Raw genomic sequence first — 22,256 nt, 5'->3', positions numbered from 1 at the left:
ATTGGTTGTAGTGCTATCCAACTGCGTGCAGTGGCATTTGAAATGCACGAGTAGGAGCCGCCCCTTGAGTTGGAAATTACAATTGATCGTCGCCAGACCCTCTATCGTTCAAGATATCAGGGTCTGGATTTCCAGGCTAGTTAATTCCCATAAATTCCCATGGAAAGTTTCCAACTTTGAAAATTCCCGAAATTTTGCAACCCTAGTGGACATAATTATAAACTAATGTGTTCAGTATTGATGTTGCAGAATGTAAAGCTTTTACATGCAAATAATATCATTGAACGTTAACATGGCACAGGGAAGTTTGGGGTCCCCTGCTAGAGCTGCTGCCCCCTCGACCCGACCACCGATAAACCATGAGTGGTGATGAGTTACCATGGCTGGTGTACGATAAGGAATCATGGAGATTATTGTAATAGATCTAAAAAAAAAAAAACATATGGAAATATAACATAGTTGGACCATGTTGTTCATTTACACCCCCACTAGCCAAAACTGACATACAATAGATACAGAAAAAAAAATTCCGACCCCATTCTGGGTCTACATTTACAGTTTTTTTATGATTAGATTTTTTTTCAATGTTTAACTCTTTAACCAATTAAGCAACCCTTTGGGGACAAATAAAGTGACAGTCAAAGCAAAATCTGTTTCCTGCTATCCGACACTTCAGCCATACATTTCACCCATCTTCCTGGGTCACGGTAGCGCAGACATACATCATTCTCCCATATCCTCAAGCTCTTCCTGAGGTGAGCCTATAGGTGTTCTGGTCTGAGGTATGGTGGCTAGAATACCTCCACAGTGATCTGTCCAGGAGCCATCCGCAGTATGTGCCCAAACCACTTTAACTGTTTCCCTTCAAAGTAAAGTACAAGCAGCCACCTAGCGAAGGAAATTCATTTGTGTAGCTTCTATCCTTTTGGCGGCTTACCCAAAGCCCATGGCAAAAGGTGAAGCTTGGAATATGGATCGACCAGTAAATCAAAAGCTTTGCCTACAGGCTCGACTCCCTCTTCAACACGATGGTCCAAGGAAGCATCTGCATTACTGCTGCTGATGCATCATCGATCTTACCCACATTAATGAAGAAGACCCTCAAATTTCTTCATGTTGGGTCAGGGACTCTCTTCAAACCTTCAAGGGGTTGATCTACTTTTTCCAGTTAAGTATACTTAATAAACTAGACCTCAGACTTGAAGGTGTTGATAATTGCCAGCAACTCTTCTCACTTTCTACAAACCATTCAGTTCCCGTCAGTTTAGCGACCTCACATTTGTGTGCTAGGTAGGAATACTGTATATTACCCGCCTACACCTACCGACGCTCAAAATGTGGGATCATTTATTTATCATAGTTTTTTTCCCGCAGTGTGAATCAACGTTTCCAAATGAGCTCAGCACGAGACCTCTCTGACACACAGTTCTATGAATAAAAGCATATGACAGAACTAATTATAATTTCACCTATCGGTTCCGCGCAAGTGAGGCAATTAAAGCGCGCGCATTAGTGAAAGTTATCACCTTATATTGTCTTATAATGAGAGCCAGTATTATAGTAGGCTATAAAATGATATTAAAACGTTAAAGTTATCACATGGCGCATTGCACAAGAGTTCCCAGCTGTCGAGGATTACAGCAGCCAGGGGTACATGCCTATACACTATAAAAGTTGCAATGTATCTGGCGTAAAGGACACAACCTTTGCTTGGAAAGCTGGGTAACCCCATGTTACTGTAAAACCCTCTTTAAGGGACTGTGCATGTTGGGATCTATAAGTCTAGACCTACTAATCTCACCTCTAATGTCTGCTGCAATGTGAACGCATCCCGAGGGATCAACGCACAGAGACGGAGATGGGGGAAAGTCATTGAAAAGACAGAGGCAGAGAAATGTATGAAAAGCTTTGAAGGAGGGGAGAAAGCATTCTGAAATGAGATCCAAAGATGGGATGGAAAAAAAAGACAGACTGAAAATAAAGAGGAGATGAACCATTCCCAGCAAACAGACCCAGAGTACCAGCGGGACCTTTGTGCTAAGAAAGAGAAAGGATAAAATAAAGAGATCCACTGACGAAACAGCTCGACTAAAATATTGAACAATAATTATGATCAAAGAGTACACAATATGCATATTTGATGGCCCACTGTTGCGCGCTACATGCAAGGAAACTTACTCCCCTTTTGATGTATGTAGATAGTTGGCTCTTTTACAAATGAGGGAAACAAAACGGAAAATGATAAAAGACAAAACGGGGGGAGAGTAGGGGAGGAGAGGAAGCGGTGACGAGGAAATCCAAGGACGGATGCCAAAGCAGAAGTAGAACGCTCTGAAAATAGGAAATGGAGAAAAGCGAAAAGACGGAAAAAAAATCAATGATAACTACATGGAGGGTTTGAAAGGAAACAATGTGTTTCATGGTCTTCTTACTATTCTTGCCCATCCCTCTGCATTTAACAAGCTCATCCTCTTAAGGGAAGAGGCAGCAGTCCAATTAACCAAAGCTGTCCAGGGCGAGAGATGCATGTGACAAGGTGTCAGCATGTGGGTTTGTGTGTTTGGCATCCGTCAGTGACTAATTCCACCCCACATCGGGGTGTTACAACAACAACACAACTCAACATCGATTATTCCGTCGTTTATTTCCATGCATGGGTGCACACACACACACACACACACACACACACACACACACACACACACACACACACACACACACACACACACACACACACACACACACACACACACACACACACACACACACACACACACACACACACACACACACACACACACACACACACACACACACACACACACACACACACACACACACACACACACACACACACACACACACACACACACACACACACACACACTTTTGTTTTTTTCATTTACAGATTGATAGAAAAGAATAGACTTCATTGTTCCTTTTTCCCACTTGCCTATGCAAGAGTAACTGAAATCAGGAGAAATTAAATAAAAGAAGAATTCAAGTGTCTCCTTGCCGGCTACTTCAAACAAAGCTGCCAATATGGCATTAGGTAGAGTGCTGTGGAACAGAAGTCCTCCTGATAGAGGTTGCTGCTGACGGAGCTTAGATGGGTGCTTAGGGGAGGAGAAATAGGTGAAGCCAAGCCGGAGCAGTGATCTTCAGAGAGCGTACGTATGCCTAAGGGGAGACTTACCAATCTCCCCTCTCATCCGTTGCACAGTAAAACGGAGTGAATCAACTCTGAATCCCCTTTCCACTCCTTCATCTCGCTCTCCCCCTTTTCACAGGCTCTCTGCCGTCGCTCTCCCTCCCTCCCTCCCTACCTTATTCCCTCGTTATTTTCCCTCCGTTGTCTGTTCTAACGAGAGGCTGCCCCGTGGGCGAATAGCAGGCCGGGGCCTCCGACATCAATTCCCATTCGCCGCAACACGGGAGTGTGTCGGCATCAATGAAGCTCATTGGGAGATGAGACTCCCGCCCAGTGTGTGTGTGTGTTTGTGTGTCTTTCTGTGAAAGCATGCCTGACTCGCCTGGATCCGGGATATGTTTTTTTCTGAAGATCTCTCTTCTTATATTCTACTCTTGCCGCAGGCACAATTACACTTTTTCTAAGTCACTCATACAACACTGCCATTCTTAGGCGCTCTCTCAATCTGTGTATATGTCCGAGTGTGAGCAACTGTAGAAAAAAGAGACGGACAGCAGAGGTGCAGTGTAGGAGAGAGAGAAAGGGGCAGTAAAAGAGGGGCAAAGCCTAATGACATGGATATTGTTGGATTGTGGAGAAACTTAGGTCATCCCTGTTGGGAAAGTCACTTTGTGTGTGTGTGTGTGTGTGTGTGTGTGTGTGTGTGTGTGTGTGTGTGTGTGTGTGTTTGTGTGGCCATTAATCCTGCAGGCTATATCCTCAGTCAGGGGTCTGCCCTGTCTCAAGCCTAGACAGGCTTTAACAAGTGTTACCTCAAGTGAACTTATACATAGACACAAACATGCAATATGCATTCAGTCACCAACACAGACTCTTACACACACACTCACACTCATTAAACACATATTATTCTCCTTCTTCAGCAGGGAGCCAGCAAGGGAACATCACTGGAAAAATAAGTGTGTTTGTGTATGTGTGTGTGACGTGTGTGTGGGTCTGCATTTCCCCACCAGATTTCCTTTTGTCAAAATCCTCTGTATTATGCCTCCTGAATCAAAATCTTCACTCCAGCTATTAAAACTGCTTCACTTCAAGGATCAATTCAGTCCAAAGCAAGCAACACAGTAGTCAGAAAATAAAATGAACATTCATTGTTGTCAACAGAGCACTTCTGTCAAAGAGAACATCTTTCAAGGAGAACTAATTTAAGATTGAAACAAATAAATGTCAACTTCATGTAGCAGAGGTTCATGTTCATGCCAGTCTCTGAGCTCCCTGAATAATGTTTGGTCTCTGTGGGGAGTTTGATGATCATAACAACATATGGCTCGCATCAAATTTATCGGAACAAAATTTTAGACAAGCCATGCAATACAAGCCATGTTTACAAGTCACTATTTTCCAAAGCTTTGTTTGAAAGAAGCAGTGACATAATTTTTCACACAAGTGGAACAGAATGTCAACAGAGCAAACCAGCAGTAAACTGACTGAGCATTTTTGAAGTGGGGTTGTATGGGGTTTAGGCATGTGTTACCTTATGGAGATGGGGGTCAGCGCAGCCATTTTAAGGAGTTTGAGGGAGGGGTCACTGAAACAGAAGTCATCCATGTATTGCTGCAGAGGGGGCTAAACTGAGATTTAGTTTCCCAGCAGACTGCTGTTTATTTCTGTTTTCTTGTATACCTTGAATAATCATCAGGTTGGCTGACTGGCGGGATGCAACAAAAATAAGGGGCTGTCTGTCGGCACACTAAAGCTGTGGAAAAATATTCAGTTTAGTGTACAATTGAACAGATATTCAGGTCTCAGATTAGCATTTATACTGTATGTGAAGAAATTTTTTTTTCTTCTGGCCCCCTCTGCAACAATACAAGGCTAACTTCTGCTACAGTAAAGTCTCCCCCAAACTCCTTATAGTGTCTGCGCTGACTGCCATCTGCATAAGGTAACATATTATTTAAGTGTATTCATGGGTTCAGTTGAACCATAGGCATTGATCCATGTTGTTTTATGCTTTCATTTAATAATTTTAATTGAGATTTGACAGAAAAAAAAATTATGTAAGCAGCTCATGTAAATGAAATATTTTTCGGATAATATAATAGCGTTCATATACATATTAAGCCTACTGCTAAGAAAACACCTGGATGTATAGAAGGTATAACATCCATGCAGGATCACTGACAGCTCATCTCATGTAGATGCGCGGACAATGTGTTGTTATTGCTCAGAATTCCTAATGGGGGCAAAATAAATAACGCTAACAAATCTGCTGCAATACTGGTAATAGATTGAATAACAGTTGTGTGTAATGGGGTGCCTCACCAAGCTCAAGGCACTGCTGCTCAGAATTAAGCCTGGGTCTCTGTAGTAGTGGCTAGCTTTTGCCCCTGTGCTAATCAGGCACCTCCCTAAACCCTTACCTCTACACTCCCAAACTAGCCATCCCCCCCTTCAAGGCAATATCTCTCAGGGTAACACAGGCATGTACTGTCCCTGACAGACAGACAGACAGACAGACAGACAGACCCTCCGCAGGGTACTTCTTCCCAGTCATGGCCTACGAGCAGAGCAGTTTCCTCCGGCATTAAACAGCCCATTACTAGACATTGATTGCAGTTAACACCAATGCCAGACCGTATTAATCGTTCCATCCTTCTGCTCTAGTGCCTCGGTGCAGATCTGAACCTGATGAGCGCTTATCCAGGATCATTTAACAAGGTTCCAGGAAGTGAAAGGGATTTCTGTCAGTGCGTACCACACCCCACCCGCTGCACTGAGTTTATTCTGGCTGTTTGAAAATGAAAGGAGTCGGAATGAAGAGAACGTTAAGACAGGAAAAATAAAAATTTGATGTTTTTCGTGCTAACTGGGCAAAAAAGGCGAGCGGTTTGATAAAGGCAGTAGCAGCGAGGTCATACAAGACTTGTCTGTTTGCAGCAGCGATTTGAAGGTAATAGGCAGCAATTTCCTCCAGCGACCGTAGGAGGGGGAAAGCCAAATGAGATGAGAGATGAGAGCCAAATACAATAACGCGAGGAGTAGAAAGGGATAAAAAATAGCAGCCATCATTAGGGATAGGGAATAGATGTACGATATGAAACACAATGAGGAATATGGCCTAAATATGATGATGTCATTATAGTATGTAATGTGCAATAAAGGATAAGTTATATTAGAAGTTGATCAATGTTTGTACAAACCTTAGCTGAGCCAAGCACTCTGATAGTGTATCCTAAAATGATGCTAAATGTTGATTAGCCTGCTTTACACTTTGTAGCAAAGCAATTTATATTCTTCATTTTTATTTTTAAGAGTGAAAAGCAATGCTTCCCTAGCCAGGTCCTACCAGACCATCGCACTTCATTTCATTTCTTCAGGACTGGAATCGCTCAATTGCTAAACGTAAACGTATTGGATCTGCCCAGTGCCACTCTGGATCTGCCAACCAATCGCATAACGTTTGGTCGTGATGTATGTCATGCGCCGGCTTCTGACTACAACTGAAACTGGCCCATGTCATTGTTTTCAGCCACTCCCTCTGTTCGCTGATTGGACTACCCACGAATATACCGTGGACCCAGACTGACTACTGAAGGGAAATAAAAATTGAGCGGAAGTAGGTAGGCGGGCGGTGCCAGGCTAATACTTCCCTATTACCAGCCATACTTGTATCAGTTTAATTCAGTTTTGCTTGTGGTTAACAAAAAGTACTATCTAAAGATATTTTTCGGGCATTTTTGCCTTATTAGACAGACTTGTAGAGACAGAGTTGAAATGGGGCAAAGAGGGGAAGACATGCAGAGAACTGACCGGGGCGGGATTCGAAGCCGCTGCTGCAGGGCCTGGGCCACGAGCGCCCCATAAAAAGTACAATGAATTATTTGAGTTTTCACTGAAGGGATAGTGAATTCTGTAACATATGGTTGCACTATTTCAGCAAACAATACCTTTATATTGTTGTACCTTTCCTATTATCATTGCAAGCCAGACTCATATTCATACATTTGTTATGATAAATTTGAAGCCTTAAAAAATAAGTTAAATATTTCCCCAAATGACAGAAAATTAAACAGTAAAAAAACGAAGAAAAAAAATCGCCAGCGTACCTGTTGATAGCAGAGCTGAGCTCATCCAGGCGCCGTGCGTCAGTGGTGGAGGTGTTGTCCAGTTTAGACAGGCTGTCCATCCTCTTCAGAATAACCTCCAGCATGTCACTGATCTTCCTCAGCACACCACGGGACTCCACGCCTCCCAGCACTGAGCAGAGGGAAATAGGAGATGAATGAGAAGCCGGGCAGCCGAGCAACATAACAAACGTGTAGAACAGCATGTGCATTAATCACAAAGCCTGCAGCTCTGCTTGGCTCACCATACTGTAGCTGATTCTGGCCTGTGTTCTTCCTTTTGGACAACTGTCTCTCTCTATGCACGTTAAGGCATTGCAGATCAAAGGTAAATTCCCTTTTTAGATCAGAATTAGATCTGTGGAAAAACACTCAGTATATAGTATATGTGTTTTTCATATAAATTATATTCATATAAATAAAAAAACAACAACCACTTCAGTCCCCTTTTCATCAAAAAGAGATTCAAGAAGCAACGGTGCATCACACAGGGTATGTTTTCATGTTTGTCAGTTGGATAAGAAGGAGAATTTAGCAGACACGCTGCTGTTGTTGTTTAGAGTGTGTATCCCTTGTGTTGGGTGTGTTCAGCTTGAGCACTTGCTCTGCCTTTTTTTGATTTGATTTGAATTGATTGGCTGTATCGAAAAAAGGCTTTCCATGTACGTATATGGACATAAAACAGTAATTATTTGAATAATTGCAAAACTAGAGGGTGCCCTCTTAAAATAAATATGCAAATGTCTAAAAGGAGAACACTAGATAAGTTATGCAGCTGTATTGGACATTTAGTACAATGACATGCACAGAGACTCCCTGATTTGAAAAAAAATATACACATTCTAAAAGTGAAAGACCACCTCCACAGTAATACCACTTAAGCCTCATTAGAGCAGCTCCCCTCACTTGTGCCTGTTTGATTATCTCAGGTTTTAACCCGTATATCTACAGCTTGATCTGTCATTTCCTCTGCCAACAGGAGTGCACAGTGCCGGGTTCTGATCTCTTGTCATAAATTGGCTATGGTTCAGGCCTAGACACCCAGACACTCTGGAGTGTGATGTCTGAATATAGGCTTATTTTTATATCCTTTGATACCCTTTGATTTGAATCAGACTTCCTCCAAGACCATGAGTTATGAAAAGCCAGGAGCCAATTACGCCAGGGACTCTCTCTCTCTCTCAGTGTGATGGCTATTATCCTACTTTCAGGACTAGCATACAGAAAGGGTGGGGGGCTGTGTACTTGGTTGTGAGTGTGTGTGTGTGTGTGTGTGTGTGTGTGTGTGTGTGTGTGTGTGTGTGTGTGTGTGTGTGTATATGTGTGTGTGTGTGTGTGTCTGTGTGTGTGTTGCGAGATGAACACATATTTGGTTGTGTGTCAGAATCTTAACACACCCACACAAATGCAGCTGCAAAGACAGTGAGGGAGAGAGGTAGGATATACTCTGACTGCATACAAAGGTGTGCTAGACCTCATTAGGTAAATTACACCGACACTGCCAGGGTCAGAGTGTCAGTGAAGTCAGTCAGACTGAGGGAGATGACTGAAGGCGCTTTCACACCTGCAGCCTTTTTTTTTTGTTTGTTTGAAACAAACTCGGGTGCATTTTCACTTCGGTTCCTTTGCACAGGTGAGAACACAGCGATAGTACTGATTTTAGAAGGCTATGCACAGTGCATATGAATTGTTATTCAGGTGTCAGTACAACCCAGGTATATACATCAACACAAACCCAAGTACTGTCAGACATTATAAAGCATATTAAGTTAACCTGTCCTCTCCGAAATATTCAGTAACCACATGTGACACAGTACACAGCCTAATAAAAAGGTACAACTTGGGGACACGAGGGACAAAAAGGTCACAGTGTGTTCTAGCCTCCCATCTGGGGATTTGGCAGGGCCCATATTGACAATGCAAACACCTGGATTAGGCCGTCTGACCACTCTGTCAAAGCCCACGTCTGCTATTTGACAGGCAATTACAGCCAATGGGCTAGAGTGCCTAGCAGCTGCAGTGGAAGGTCATTGTCTGATCTCTTCCAAAGGAATCCTGAAGTTCACTGAGTTATCTTCTCAGCGACAGATGTATTTGTCTCAGGACTGACAGTGTCATGTCCTTTGCCTGTGATGAATTCGCTGTGTCATATAGTGTGACGGTGGGTCGCTATGGTGACATCTCTGTGATTGGCTGATAATGGATAACAGTAATTTTTAAGGGTCAGGAAAATTGAAGGAATGGCCATGCTGAGAGATCATTTATTATTAGGATTGAGCAAATATGTGGGCCAATTTTATATATTTTTGTCTCTTCCAGAAATCAAAGTCTCTGCCTATACCTACAGACAGTGAGACACACACTTTTTTTTAAATTGAATTGGTGTTTGAAGTCATGTCAAATTCGGACCTTTAAAGCCACTACGAGATGGCACGTTGGCGTCCCCTTTGGACAAAAGCGGTAGTATTTTTACGACGCCCGCTGTCGCAAAGCTGTTTTCTAGCGCGTGCCAGGCGCGCAAGTGTGAACTGAGAAGGGCACAATATAGTGCATGTCCGTGTGTTGAAAGTGTGAGGACTCTTTTCGGCTCCGTGAGAGTGGTTTTGACACTGCGTCAACTAATGCCAGTCACTGCCACACACACCTGATTGCAATGAGTTGATGCAGCAGTGTCACCTAACTACTCTCTCTCACGGAGCTGAAAGATTACGTGTCCTCACCATAGATAGTAAGGTCCTCACAGAAAGCGAATGAACGAGAGACGGCAGTTAGTATGGATCACGATGAGGTAATGTGTTTGTGTTGTTGATGTAAATAATGACTATTTCAGATAATGGTTATTTGATGACGGTGAAGCAAAGCAAACTTTGTGTTAGTACCAACCGCTCATTCATTTAGGAGTAAACACTGTATTCTAGTTTCGCTCTCGTGAAATTATACACGTTGCTTGGCAACGCCCTCGTCCCACCCGTAGCCTATATCACTCTCCCTTTTAGCTTTTCTTAATTTTTCATTTTTTCTTTGATGGTTCAGCCCCTTTATCAGTCATTATGACGACAAATAACTGTCTCAAACAAGGCTCCCGCTCTCCTTCCCTCACCTGGAGGGATAGGCTTCTCAAATCACGTTGCTGCGCCACACTGAAATCTGCAACCAATATGGATATGTGACCATAGAGCCTGCACGAGCGAACCGAAAATCGGACTGGGTGTGCGACCAGACCAAAAGCAGTAATAAAAACTATTTAAAAACGTCTTTCTTTGCACTGATGGTCTCGTTTGCTGTTAAAGGTAATTTATGATTATCAGAGGAAACATGAGGCTGTTTAAAAGATATTTAAATGTTACTCGTAGCCGCTTTAAATAACTGTTTTATTGTGGGCGATTCCCTTTGTATGTGGCTGTTAATTAATTACCAAATGAGATTTTCCACACAGCAACTGTGATGTTCATTAGTGCTGCAAAGGGAGCAAAATGAGAATGACTCAAACAAAATAAAAAATGTGTAAGATATCCAAAAAGTTAATGAAAAGATCTTTCATATGTTCCCATATCCTAATGTATCAAATGTTATTACGAGTCAGGGGGCTAATTGTTCTGAATCTTTGTGAGACAAATGTAGCGTTTCAAAAAATACTCACAGAAACTGCACTCCCATTGAAGGCAAATTACCAGCTGCAATAAATAAGGTCCAGCTTTGAAAAGCTGGTCCTGGTTGCAATTTAATTATGTACCTTGATGAAAGACGCAGTGGAAATGTTTCTAATGTGTTTTAGTGAGGTGAGCCAAATGCCAATTTAAACGGACAAGTGCCAATATTCCAATAGCTAGCTTAAATGATACCACTACAACAACAAAAAAAACACAGCCTTTTCCTATTTAAGATCTCACTGGTGTAATATATTCGCGAGTGAAGGCCACCGTGACCACAGATACTGCCTGTAATGGACACAGGCAGAGAGTAGATAAACAGCAGCTATTACTAAAGAGAGATAGAGATGGTTCGACTTGCTCAAGCTCAAAGGGCTGTGAAGTCGAAACAGGAAACTGTGTTTGCGACATTGACATTGCAGACAAAAAAGCACTTGGAAAAAGCTGATAAGAAACACACAAATCTAGGTGTGAAAGAATACAAGTATCAAGGGAAGGATGAAAAAGAACATTGATAGCAAATAAGGATTAAAAGTAGAAGTAGCGCAGGAATGAGCCCATTGATTGGACAATATATTGATGAGATCTGCGTTCAGTAAACGAAAGAAAATTAACTGAACACAAAATAGCCAAATGTCAAATGATTGAAATACAAAGTGACCTGCAGGTGTAATTGATTCTTAGAAGGTGCTACAAGGAACTTAAATATTTCTGAAACAGTATCATTTTCCCTCTGATGATCAAAAATGGACACGTAACAGCAATGGGTATGGTCATCCAGGAACAACAGTTGGCGTCGTAAAAACACTACCGCTTTTGTCCAAAGGGGATACAAGAATGAACACAAACTGAAAGTTCCTTGGAGCACCTTTAAAAACTGTGATGCAAGGAACCGTGAAAATGTAGGTCAAATATGCATAGCTCCACTTAAATAAAGCAGAGGGCATAATTGGCACCTCAGATACTGCAACAGGCCAAAGAGGTGAAACTATTCAAAGTCTGTAGTATAATAAAGGAGAAACAAATGACAGAGCCATCCAGATAAGAGTTACCTGATGACAAACAGGTTTGAAAATGTGCCTCCCATTATATGACTGTTAATGCCCATGGCCAGAAATATTTTCCCAATGTGAGGAAAACCTTTACGATAATGAGCCCATGGGGTTATCCTTGCTTCACCTTCTGTTCAAGCTGGTGAATCTAATTCAGCCTCTAATAATGTACATTTTCAATTACATTTGGAAAATTACCATTGCAAATGCCATCCTGAATGGACGTGAACGCATGATAAGTATTCCACTACTTGTGAGCAAGGTGACTGTTTAACTTGCACTATGATGAGGCGTAGGTTATATTAAATTATGTGCAGAGTTGGATTAGCGTAAAATAATGATGTTGGCCTCAAGGACTAAAATGCCAACTTTAGCAAGTTGGAGCAAAACATGCAGCCAAAGCCATCAAGAGTGGGTTTTTAAGTCAACTGCATGTGTGAGTGTGAGTTAGAGTTATAATGCATTGTGTGTGCCATTGTTATTGCACGGCAGTGACACCTAGTTAATGAAAGACCTTGTGTTTAAATGGCTCATGTTGATAGATGCATGCATTTAAGTGGTAGCGGCTGATTGATGTGCCACTGCCCTGCAGTTCTAATTAATGCCGTGAAGGAGCCTTTGATCACAAGCAAATCACGAAATGGAAGTTTAATAAATGGGTTGAAAAGTGAAAACTTCTTAACTGGCACCAAAAAAAAAAAAACCTTAATTAGATGCAAGTTATTTACTATGTATGAAAGAATAACTTATCTCCAGAGATCAAACAAAAGTTGTTTTGAGGCCTTCGGACATGAATCTAGCACTGTGGTGCCTGAGTGAATACCTGTTTGTGTTTGTGATAGAAAAATGTAGACTTAAGATTCAATGAGAGTGAAAGCAGTGAGCTTACAGGGGCCAAGCTGCTGGCATACCATTTCATGCCGTGTCTGGCTTGCCCCACTGGCATGTGGTGGAATAAATCAGAACACACACACACACACACACACACACACACATGCACAGTGCCCTGCTTTAGCCACCATATTGGACTGAATATTTAGTGTCACGGCAAATCATATTTCTCCTGAGGCAGAAATGCGTGAAGCGTGAATAGAATCCTTGTTAGTGTCTCTAAATGGACTACTGAAGACTGAGAGAGACACTTGTGTGTGTGTGTGTGTGTGTGTGTGTGTGTGTGTGTGTGTGTGTGTGTGTGTGTGTGTGTGTGTGTGTGTGTGTGTTTCTGTGTGCGTATGTGCAAACCCTGTAGCCTACACAGAAAGTTGGCCATTTCAATTTCCGAGCAGCAGAATGTTGACATTGGGAACAATTAAAACTAGAACTGCAAGCAGTTGTGAACGGGGGCCAAGCCTCCCACGCGACTCGGGATCGGGCGTCGTCGTCCGCGTCCGCGTCGCCGGCCCCTCGCTTCACGGAATCCGGGGAAGTAAAGATTTTGAATGTGGGATGTTCGGTGTGGAAGTTATAGCCCCAAACGCGTTTCCTTTGCTTTTTGTGGTTTTGGCGCCCCCTATGGATGACATTTGCAAAACTACGTTAGATAGAAAGATGCAGCTCAATGTACCAAACAAGTGGATGTCAAGTTTTTGAATGTGCGATGTTCGGTTGGGGAGTTATGAGCAAAATTAAATTGTGAACCTCTCCATTGTAAAGACAGTTTTTTGAATTTTCCCATTTTCCCGCCGAAAGACTTAGGAAATGGCGAAAACAGGCAAAAAAATTGAAAAACTCTTTTTTTTAATAAGTCCCGCCCAGAAAGGAATTTCTTGCCCATATTTTTGCCATAGACTCAGGTATGCCCCATGATAGTCTCCCTTGAGTTTCAAGAAAATCCCTTTTTTTTTTTTTTTAACGGATTTTCGCAAATCTTTAAAGCGCTACCGTTTAGTCTTCCGATGGTCGTAGAGAAATTATTTGACCAACTTTTGCTCGTGGGAGTTGGTAGAGCATAATGCTTTTGGTTTCGTCCAAATCGGGTGAAAACTGTAGGAGGTGTATGTTTTGGTGACTGACACAGTTTTTGCGATGTAGCGAAAAATGTATATATACGCAAATGGGCGTGGCCTATCTCAAAAGATGCAGCTGACTTGTGGGCATCTGTGGATATAAAGTTTTTGACTGTCGGACTTTCGGTGCGGAAGTTATAGCCCAAAACGCCTTTTCCTTTGTTGTAGCGCCACCTAGTGGCCGGGATGTTTGAATTTTTTTGTCTGCGTACGGGGTACGGACTTGGATGAGCCCTGCAAGTGGCATGTCCCAACCCTTTACGGTTTGGGCTGCAGCACCACTTTTATGTGGAGAAGAATAATAAGAAGAACTAGAACTGCAAGCAGTTGTGAACGGGGGCCAAGCCTCCCACGCGACTCGGGATTGGACGTCGTCGTCCGCAGCGCCGGCCCCTCGCTTCACGGAATCCGGGGATGTAAAGTTTTTGAATGTGGGATGTTCGGTGTGGGAGTTATAGCCCCAAACGCGTTTTCTTTGCTTTTTGCGGTTTTGGTGCCCCCTATGGATGACATTCGCGAAACTGCGTTAGATAGAAAGATGCAGCTCAGTGTACCAAAGAAGTGGATGTCAAGTTTGTGAATGTGCGATGTTTGGTTGGGGAGTTATGAGTAAAATCAAATTGTCAACCTCTCCACGTTTTTGAATTTTCCCGCCAAATAGTTCGAAACAGGAAGTGAAAGTGCAAAACTAATTTGTTTAATAAATCCGGCATACATAGGAATTTCTTGCCCATATTTTTTTTATAGACTCAGGTACGCCCCATGATAGTGTCCCTTGAGTTTCAAGAAAATCCCTTTATTTTATTTTTTTAAGGAATTTTCGCAAATCTTTAAAGCGCTACCGTTTGGTCTTCCGATGGTCGTAGAAAAATTATTTGACTTACTTTTGCTCGTGGGAGTCGGTAGAGCATAATGCTTTTGGTTTCGTCCAAATCGGGCGAAAACTGTAGGAGGAGTATGTTTTGGTGACTGACACAGCTTTCGCGATGTAGCGAAAAATGTATATATACGCAAATGGGCGTGGCCTATCTCAAAAGATGCAGCTGACTTGTGGGCATCTGTGGATATAAAGTTTTTGACTGTCGGACTTTCGGTGTGGGAGTTATAGCCCCAAACATGTTTTTTTATTGTTGTAGCGCCACCTAGTGGCTGGCATGTCTGAATTTTTTTGTCTGCGTACCAGGCACGGACCTGGATAAGCCCTGCAAGTGGCATGTCCCAACCCTTTACGGTTTGGGCTGCAGCACCACTTTTACGTAAGGAAAAATAATAATAATAATAATAATCCCTACAAGAACAATAGGGTTCCCTGCCCCGCAGGGCTTGGGAACCGCGTTGCTCTGCAAAACGCGGTCCCAGCCCTACTCGGGCTTGGCCCCCTAATAATCCCTACAAGATCAATAGGGTTCCCTGCCCCGCAGGGCTTGGGAACCGCGTTGCTCTGCAAAACGCGGTCCCAGCCCTACTCGGGCTTGGCCCCCTAATTAGTGTGGAAATTAAATTGCCAGCCAGATGCAGCTTCCCTCGGAATCCATACAGAATACTAAAACTAACTTAATATGTCACTATGGGCAGGTGCTTATAAAAAGGGTGCATGAAATAACTGTAGTTGACTTCACTGTAATGGATATGACAGAAAGAGTCACTCAATATAAAAAACCTATAACTTCCCGACATCACAAGCATTCATATTTTTACCCAGGCTGTAAAAAAATATTTGTCTGTGTCAACTGCACCATCATAAAAAAAAGCCTTTTCTTATCTTTGCACAGTAGGGTTACACAATAGATGACACGTCTATGACTGACGTTTGTACTGTGCAATGGTGACAGGGTGAGTGTAGGTGATTAAATGCTTTTTTTAATGTCTAATTGAACTTAACTGAAATAACACTGCATGCACAAATTACGAAGAAAAAATACAAGTGTACATTCAGTGAATTACAGACTCCCAGAGGTGTTTGAAATTGGAAGCCCAAATATTAAACAACAAACATTGTGTATCTAAAACTATAAATCAGATACTACATGGTCCCGTAAAAAAAAAATGGCATTATGAAAATAATGAAATCCAACGTAGAAAAACTTATCTGAGAGAAGTGAGGAACGAGTGTTCACCTGCAGCAGAGTTATGGCACTTTCGTTTCGCTGTCTCCACATATCAAGCACGATCCAGTTCTGCCTTTGAAAATGAAACTGTCTCGAAGCACACTCTCTATCATTTGATATGTGGTGGGTTTGTGAGACAGCTCTGAACTATAATCCTTCCTACGGTGAGGCCGCCAATCATTTGTTTGTGTGTGTGTGTGTGCGTACAGTGCGTGCATGTGTGCGCGGATGTCATGCCGTGCGAGTGTGTCTTTTTTTTTTTTTTTTTTTAAGATATTTTTTGGGCATTTTTATGCTTTATTTGGTAGTGCAGAGAGACAGAGGTGAAATGGGGCAGAGAGGGGAGTGACATGCAGAGAACGACCGCGGGTAGGAATCGAACCCGGGTCTGCTGCTGGGCCCGGCCCGGGAGGGGGACGCCTTACCAACTGAGCTAAAGGCGCCCCCATGCGAGTGTGTCTTTAACACCATCTCTTTAAGCATGGTTGCAGCTGCACACACCACCAAAGTGAGTGCACACAATCATACACACACACACTTCTCTTCCTGCGTGTGGGAAGTGTTATGTGTGCCAGAACAGGATGGTGTTTTGATTGGCTGGGGGGAGGTGGAGGGGCTGTTTGCATATTCATGAGAAGAAAACCATTTGTGGTCTGATGAATGCTGACAGAAGGGCCTGCTGGATAGGAGTTGACACAGCTAAATTAACTGGAGACCGATGTCATTTTGTCAAAGGGACACACACACACACACAGATTGGCATGTAAGACTTAAAGCTACTTAAACAAAGAACATTATTTCACACTATAAAATGAATATCTAAAATGCTTAACTTTCTGTCCATGCTGGGAACTACAAAAATCAAGACTTGAATTGATGATGCCATTAAACACTGTGGATATGTTTATTCAGTTCTAAATAACTTGTAAATGCTTTGTTAGAGATATTCCATTCCACTGAGTATAATTGGATGTTGTGTCCCCCAGATACGACTCAGAAAATGCAGCAACATCCCCCCAGTAAAACCAACATGGATGCTGTCATAGCATTCCTGTCAGTAGGTTTTGACATTATTCACCATTGGCCCCAGGATTTTTGCCGAGGTGACATCATCAACGCAGTCTATCTGGGCCCCTCAACTCCTTAACTTCATGAGAGACTCAAAATCGGTACAATAGTAACAACAGACACAAATGCTAACCTCCGGCTGATACATGCACACCCAATTAACACATGAACCTTTTGCATACATGTAATCTTCTCTCCTAACCTCACCCTTGTGTTTTCCTCACCATCCCTCTCATGCTCCATCGTGTACTATTCCACATTTTTCACCTAATAGCTCATCCTCCCCCTCCACTTCAGCCTCTTGCCTGTGTGCAGTAGACTAGAGGAAACAACACAATCACTGGTAAACCTCCAACGTCATTCCTTAGCGGGCAGACACACAGAAATACAGGCAGACTGGGCCAGTGCTTAATGCCCCACTTCCACTAACCAACTCCAGTGCATCCCCTACTCTCCTCATTTTACTCACCCACTTTCAATGACTACACATTATGTACAGTTTAATTATTATGACGCAGGAGCTCCACTGTTCATTAGCAAAAGAGCGGCAAGACTGAGTGCAGATAGAAAAGAGTGAGATGGTGTTTTTTTTGTGTTTTTTTTGCTGCACTTTTGGAATGAAGGCATACAGTTGGAGCAGGGTTTTGGCAAATGAAAATGCAGAAAATGAAAGCATGGAGGCAGTGAAATATGTTGGCAATGAAGTAAACTCAATGGATCCCAAATTATCTAAGAATTTAATAGGATGTAAGGCCACATATGATGGGATGATCAATAAGCTATTTTGTAATTTAAAGAAGAGAATAGAAAAGAACCCAATATAATTGAACCAGCTGGTATTGGTGAAAAAAAATATACTTTTGCTCCATCTTAATTCCCCTCCTCGATTCAGCCTTTGAAATATTTATTGTTCGGCTGGATTTGACATTTTCGCACCATTCATCCAGCGATGTCGAGGCAAATTGGATTCCATGAGGGCAGATGGGATAGATGAGAGGATATTAAAATACACAAAGGAGGAGAGACAGCTACAATGCCGATTAATGCCGACAGTGTCTCTCACTTCCTTTTGAGCGCTTCTCTGTTTCAAAATGATCGGGAAAGGGATGAAGTAAGACTTTGTGCATCGCTGTAATCTAGCTCTCATCAGTTCCGCCCCAATTCAACCCTCATCCTCTTCAACCTCTTTTCCCAAATCTTGTTCTCTCTGTCAGCTGTTGAAGTTGCTTTACGTGATTTATTTTATGTTATAAAGATGAAACATTCAAAGTGGACAAGACATTTTCTTAAAAAAAAAAAAAAAAACGTTGACTCTTTAATTATCACCGTTTGCCTCCCTGTCCTCTTGATTTAACATAGATTATTTATCTTGTGATGATGACGACAGAGGTAGAAAATCTGGCAACGCTGAACTCACAGACGCACACCCACCCACAGCACTAGAGACGGACAAATAAACAACAGTATTTGAACAGAGACCAAAATGTGCATGTGCATACACGCAGCATAAAAGGCTAATCGGTTGATGAGTGTAGTGTGTGTGTGTATGTTTCTTGATGAAACTGTGATGAAATGGGGTGATAGCGAAGGCTGTTTCATAGCACAACTTCAAATGGAATACAAAACAATGGATTTTCTCCATCTGATGGCATTATTCTTCTGGGTATTACACACCAACAATGTCCTATTTATCTCCTGAACTGAACAGTGACATGTCCGAGCGATGACCTTCCTTTTGATTTCTAACACACACACACACACACACACACACACACACACACACACACACACACACACACACACACACACACACACACACACACACACACACACACACACACACACACACACACACACACACACACACACACACACACACACACACACACACACACACACACACACACACACACACACACACACACACACACACACACACACACACACACACACACACACACACACACACACACACACACACACACACACACACACACACACACACACACACACACACACACACACACACACACACACACACACCCTATTTGAGAACATACTAGCACATTGGTCCACAAGCACCACCCTGACAAGCATGACAGACACAAGCCTTGGCCCTCATTACCATTTCCACCACCTACTGTAGTCCCTGATGCTCAGAAAGCATTTCCCCTTTGACTTTCACGACTTCAGCATTAGCTCTGCTGTTCAGAGCCGACGGACACACAGCTGCAGGGGCTCCTTTTGCCACAAATGCGTCAATGTGTGTTAGTGTGACGGAGCGTTGTGTTGAGCGAGTGTGGGTGTGTGTATTTATGTGCGTTACATGGGGGTATATACAATAATTTAGACGAGAAATATGTGTGACATGACCTTTTCAGTTTTGTGTGTGTGTGTGTGTGTGTGTGGTTGTGGTTGTAGATAAGGGTGAGAATGAAAAAATAACAGATGTGCCATGCATGCCCTACTTCTGGGTGTGGTCACCTCACTGGGATAATATTCACCTTATATGGGATGGAACGTAGCATTTAAGTTGTATTGTATAACTGAATAGCTACTGTGAATATTAAAAATACTTTGCTTTGAAAATGTAACACCATATTTATTAAAGTCGGCTGTGATTATCTTAACAATATAAGGCACCCATACTTGTTTGCTTAATTCATGTTTCACAACTTGGATGTGAATGCTATTACAATTCAGATACTATATTATATAATAACAAGAATGAAGTGAAACAAAAGATGTAAGCGGTATTCATCCTCACCTATTTTCCTCCAACCCTAGCTAAGCCTAACACAATGTGTAGGCCTATTACCATATGTAATAACAATTTCTTAATTGTGCGACAACATAAAGAACAATGAAGCTGCCTGTACAAGAACACACCGTCTTCAGATGCAATCACTAAGTCCAATACCTTTGATTGAGTGAATAATGTTAATAGACAAACTACATATTTTCAGTTTTGTTGTGATGGTTAAATGTATATTATTATGAAAGCTGCATCGAGTTATTCACAGACGTGTTTCAGACAGTGTACAAGCAAAGCACTTAAGAATGAAAATTCCATTAGGCAGATTAGACTGCGTAGTTTTTGGCCACCATTAAAGTCAGATAGCGTTTCACATTGAGGCCAACATTCTTATATGTTCCGCTCATTTGGCTTGAGAAGAAAACACGTTAATGTTAAATATTTCTTAGGGGAAAAATAGATGCACCGTATTAAGATACCCCATTAGGTTTTTTTGCTCACGTTTTGGACAGTAATTGCCTGTGCTGTATCTTCTCGCCTCCACTATCTTTCACTACATCACCCGAAGGCCTCCTATCAATCAACATCACAATGAAACACGGTTTCATTGCAGCCCTGAGGGGAGGATGAGGGGAAGATGGAAGAGCATGACAAGGACAGCAATAAAACTGGTATAAGACAAGTGGATCTCAGTGGCCATTCGTTCGTTTCCCAGAAAATAACAAGATAATGCCAGAGGCCAGTGTCACTATATACTGTCGTCCTGCAGAAAAGGCAATGAGAGCATCCGACAGAAAATCCGAATTTTGAAATTGGCATGAGTGGGAACTTTCCTCAAGTGGTATCTCCTTGTCCCTTCCACTGGTGATATATTTCATTGAACATTTAAGCTCTTGCTGGCAACTTGAATCCAGTTGTGTAATGCAAGAAATGCACTAAGCTGCGAGCAGGTCGCTTGTGCTGCCAGGCTTTGTGATGACTAACAGGACGCTGATTAATTCTCAACTTAAGCAAACATTTCAGAGTACAGTTGTATGAAAGCAGTTTCTATGGTGATAAGAACATGGAAGGATTTCCTCCCCTGCTTTTTGGCTCTCATTCAGCTCTTTTACCGCACATTAATCCTTTTCAGTTCAGTATAGATACTTTACCAACTGTTTGGGATATTCACTCCCTGGCAAATCTGTTCTCCAACCTCTCTATGACCTTTCTTTCGTTTCTCCATTTTTTTCCTCACTCCCTCACTTTTATGTGCTCACGTATTCTTGGTCCTTACTAAGCTAGACTTCTCCATATGTTCCTTTCCTGGCATCTTTCACCGTCTATTCCCTTTAAATATTGTCTTTTAGTCTCCCCCCTTTCTCTCTCTGGACATATAACTGTTAGTAAACGGTCTCTATAATTCAACCCTCTGCAGATAAATTAGCTCTGTGCTGCGAGCCTTGGCAGACGCTGATCTCTCTTTCTTTTTTCTTTTTTTTTGCTCAGTGGTTCACTTCAGCACCCTGGCACCTTCAGTCATCCCGTTATTTACTCTGACTCACAGGTAATGAAGCAAAGGACCGGAGAAACTGTGTGTGAGAGAGGAAAGACACAGCGCTCTTTGGAGCCAGAATGGACATCTGGCCTTGTGATACTGGGAGGCTGTGTTGAAAACTTGGGATATACAAATGTTTACCGTCGAAACGGAACAGCTGGGCCGAGGGTAGTTTAGGTGTTTACAGTGAAAAGGTGCTTATCTAATGGCTTTAAGCCAATAGCAACAACTGTGCCATGTGTTCCGTAGAGCTAACAAATACAATGGACAACACACTTTAGAGGAAAAACACAGTTGTTTACTCTAATGCTGGAAAACAATGTATTCAGAATTGGAAACTGCGATTTCACTACATCTCAAGAAATGTTTTGTTGCGAGCATACATCTTGTTAGAGTGCGAGCAGCCACTATAGGGCTCCTTAAAACATTTATTAACAACAACATTTGGCTGGAACAGTCGCTAATGTATTTTGAAAGTGCACACTGCGAAACTTTTCAGTTGGTGATTTCATTTTTAAAGGAGTTAATCTTTTCCCCAAGAATAGTGAATTACAAAACGCTGGCATCGGTTAAAATTTCAGGACGCTTGACTACCAGCAGGAAGATACTCTCCAAGCTGGACTTTAAGTACTGGTGCGTCACTTTTTCATATAAATGAATGTCGGTTACATCCAAGCCATCGCCAAACGAGTTGACAAAGTTGATTAAGCCTGTCAGCACCACAAAAATGTCTCTGTATTTCTCAGTATGGCAGTGTTTACTAACTGGTGTCACGCCCTGACACTGGGGGAAAATCCTAGGA

The 22,256-nt window shown here is 42.3% G+C and overlaps 1 protein-coding gene across 1 annotated transcript in view; it reads right to left on the bottom strand.

The window, feature by feature from the left end:
• LOC307251822 (alpha-1,6-mannosylglycoprotein 6-beta-N-acetylglucosaminyltransferase B-like) overlaps window positions 1-22,256 on the bottom strand; it is a gene marked incomplete at its 3' end in the record, with an annotated part of 116,674 nt that overhangs the window by 71,824 nt on the left and 22,594 nt on the right. Inside the window, exon 3 of the mRNA XM_080029242.1 lies at window positions 7,261-7,411. Coding sequence (XP_079885368.1) covers window positions 7,261-7,411 — 151 coding nt within the window. The remainder of the gene's footprint in view (window positions 1-7,260; window positions 7,412-22,256) is intronic.

The sequence above is a fragment of the Ammodytes marinus genome (genome assembly GCF_949987685.1).
Source record: "Ammodytes marinus genome assembly, chromosome: 6".
NCBI lineage: Eukaryota > Metazoa > Chordata > Actinopteri > Uranoscopiformes > Ammodytidae > Ammodytes > Ammodytes marinus.
Note: the sequence above shows the minus strand (reverse complement) of the source record. Positions and strands in the feature narration are given on the sequence as shown.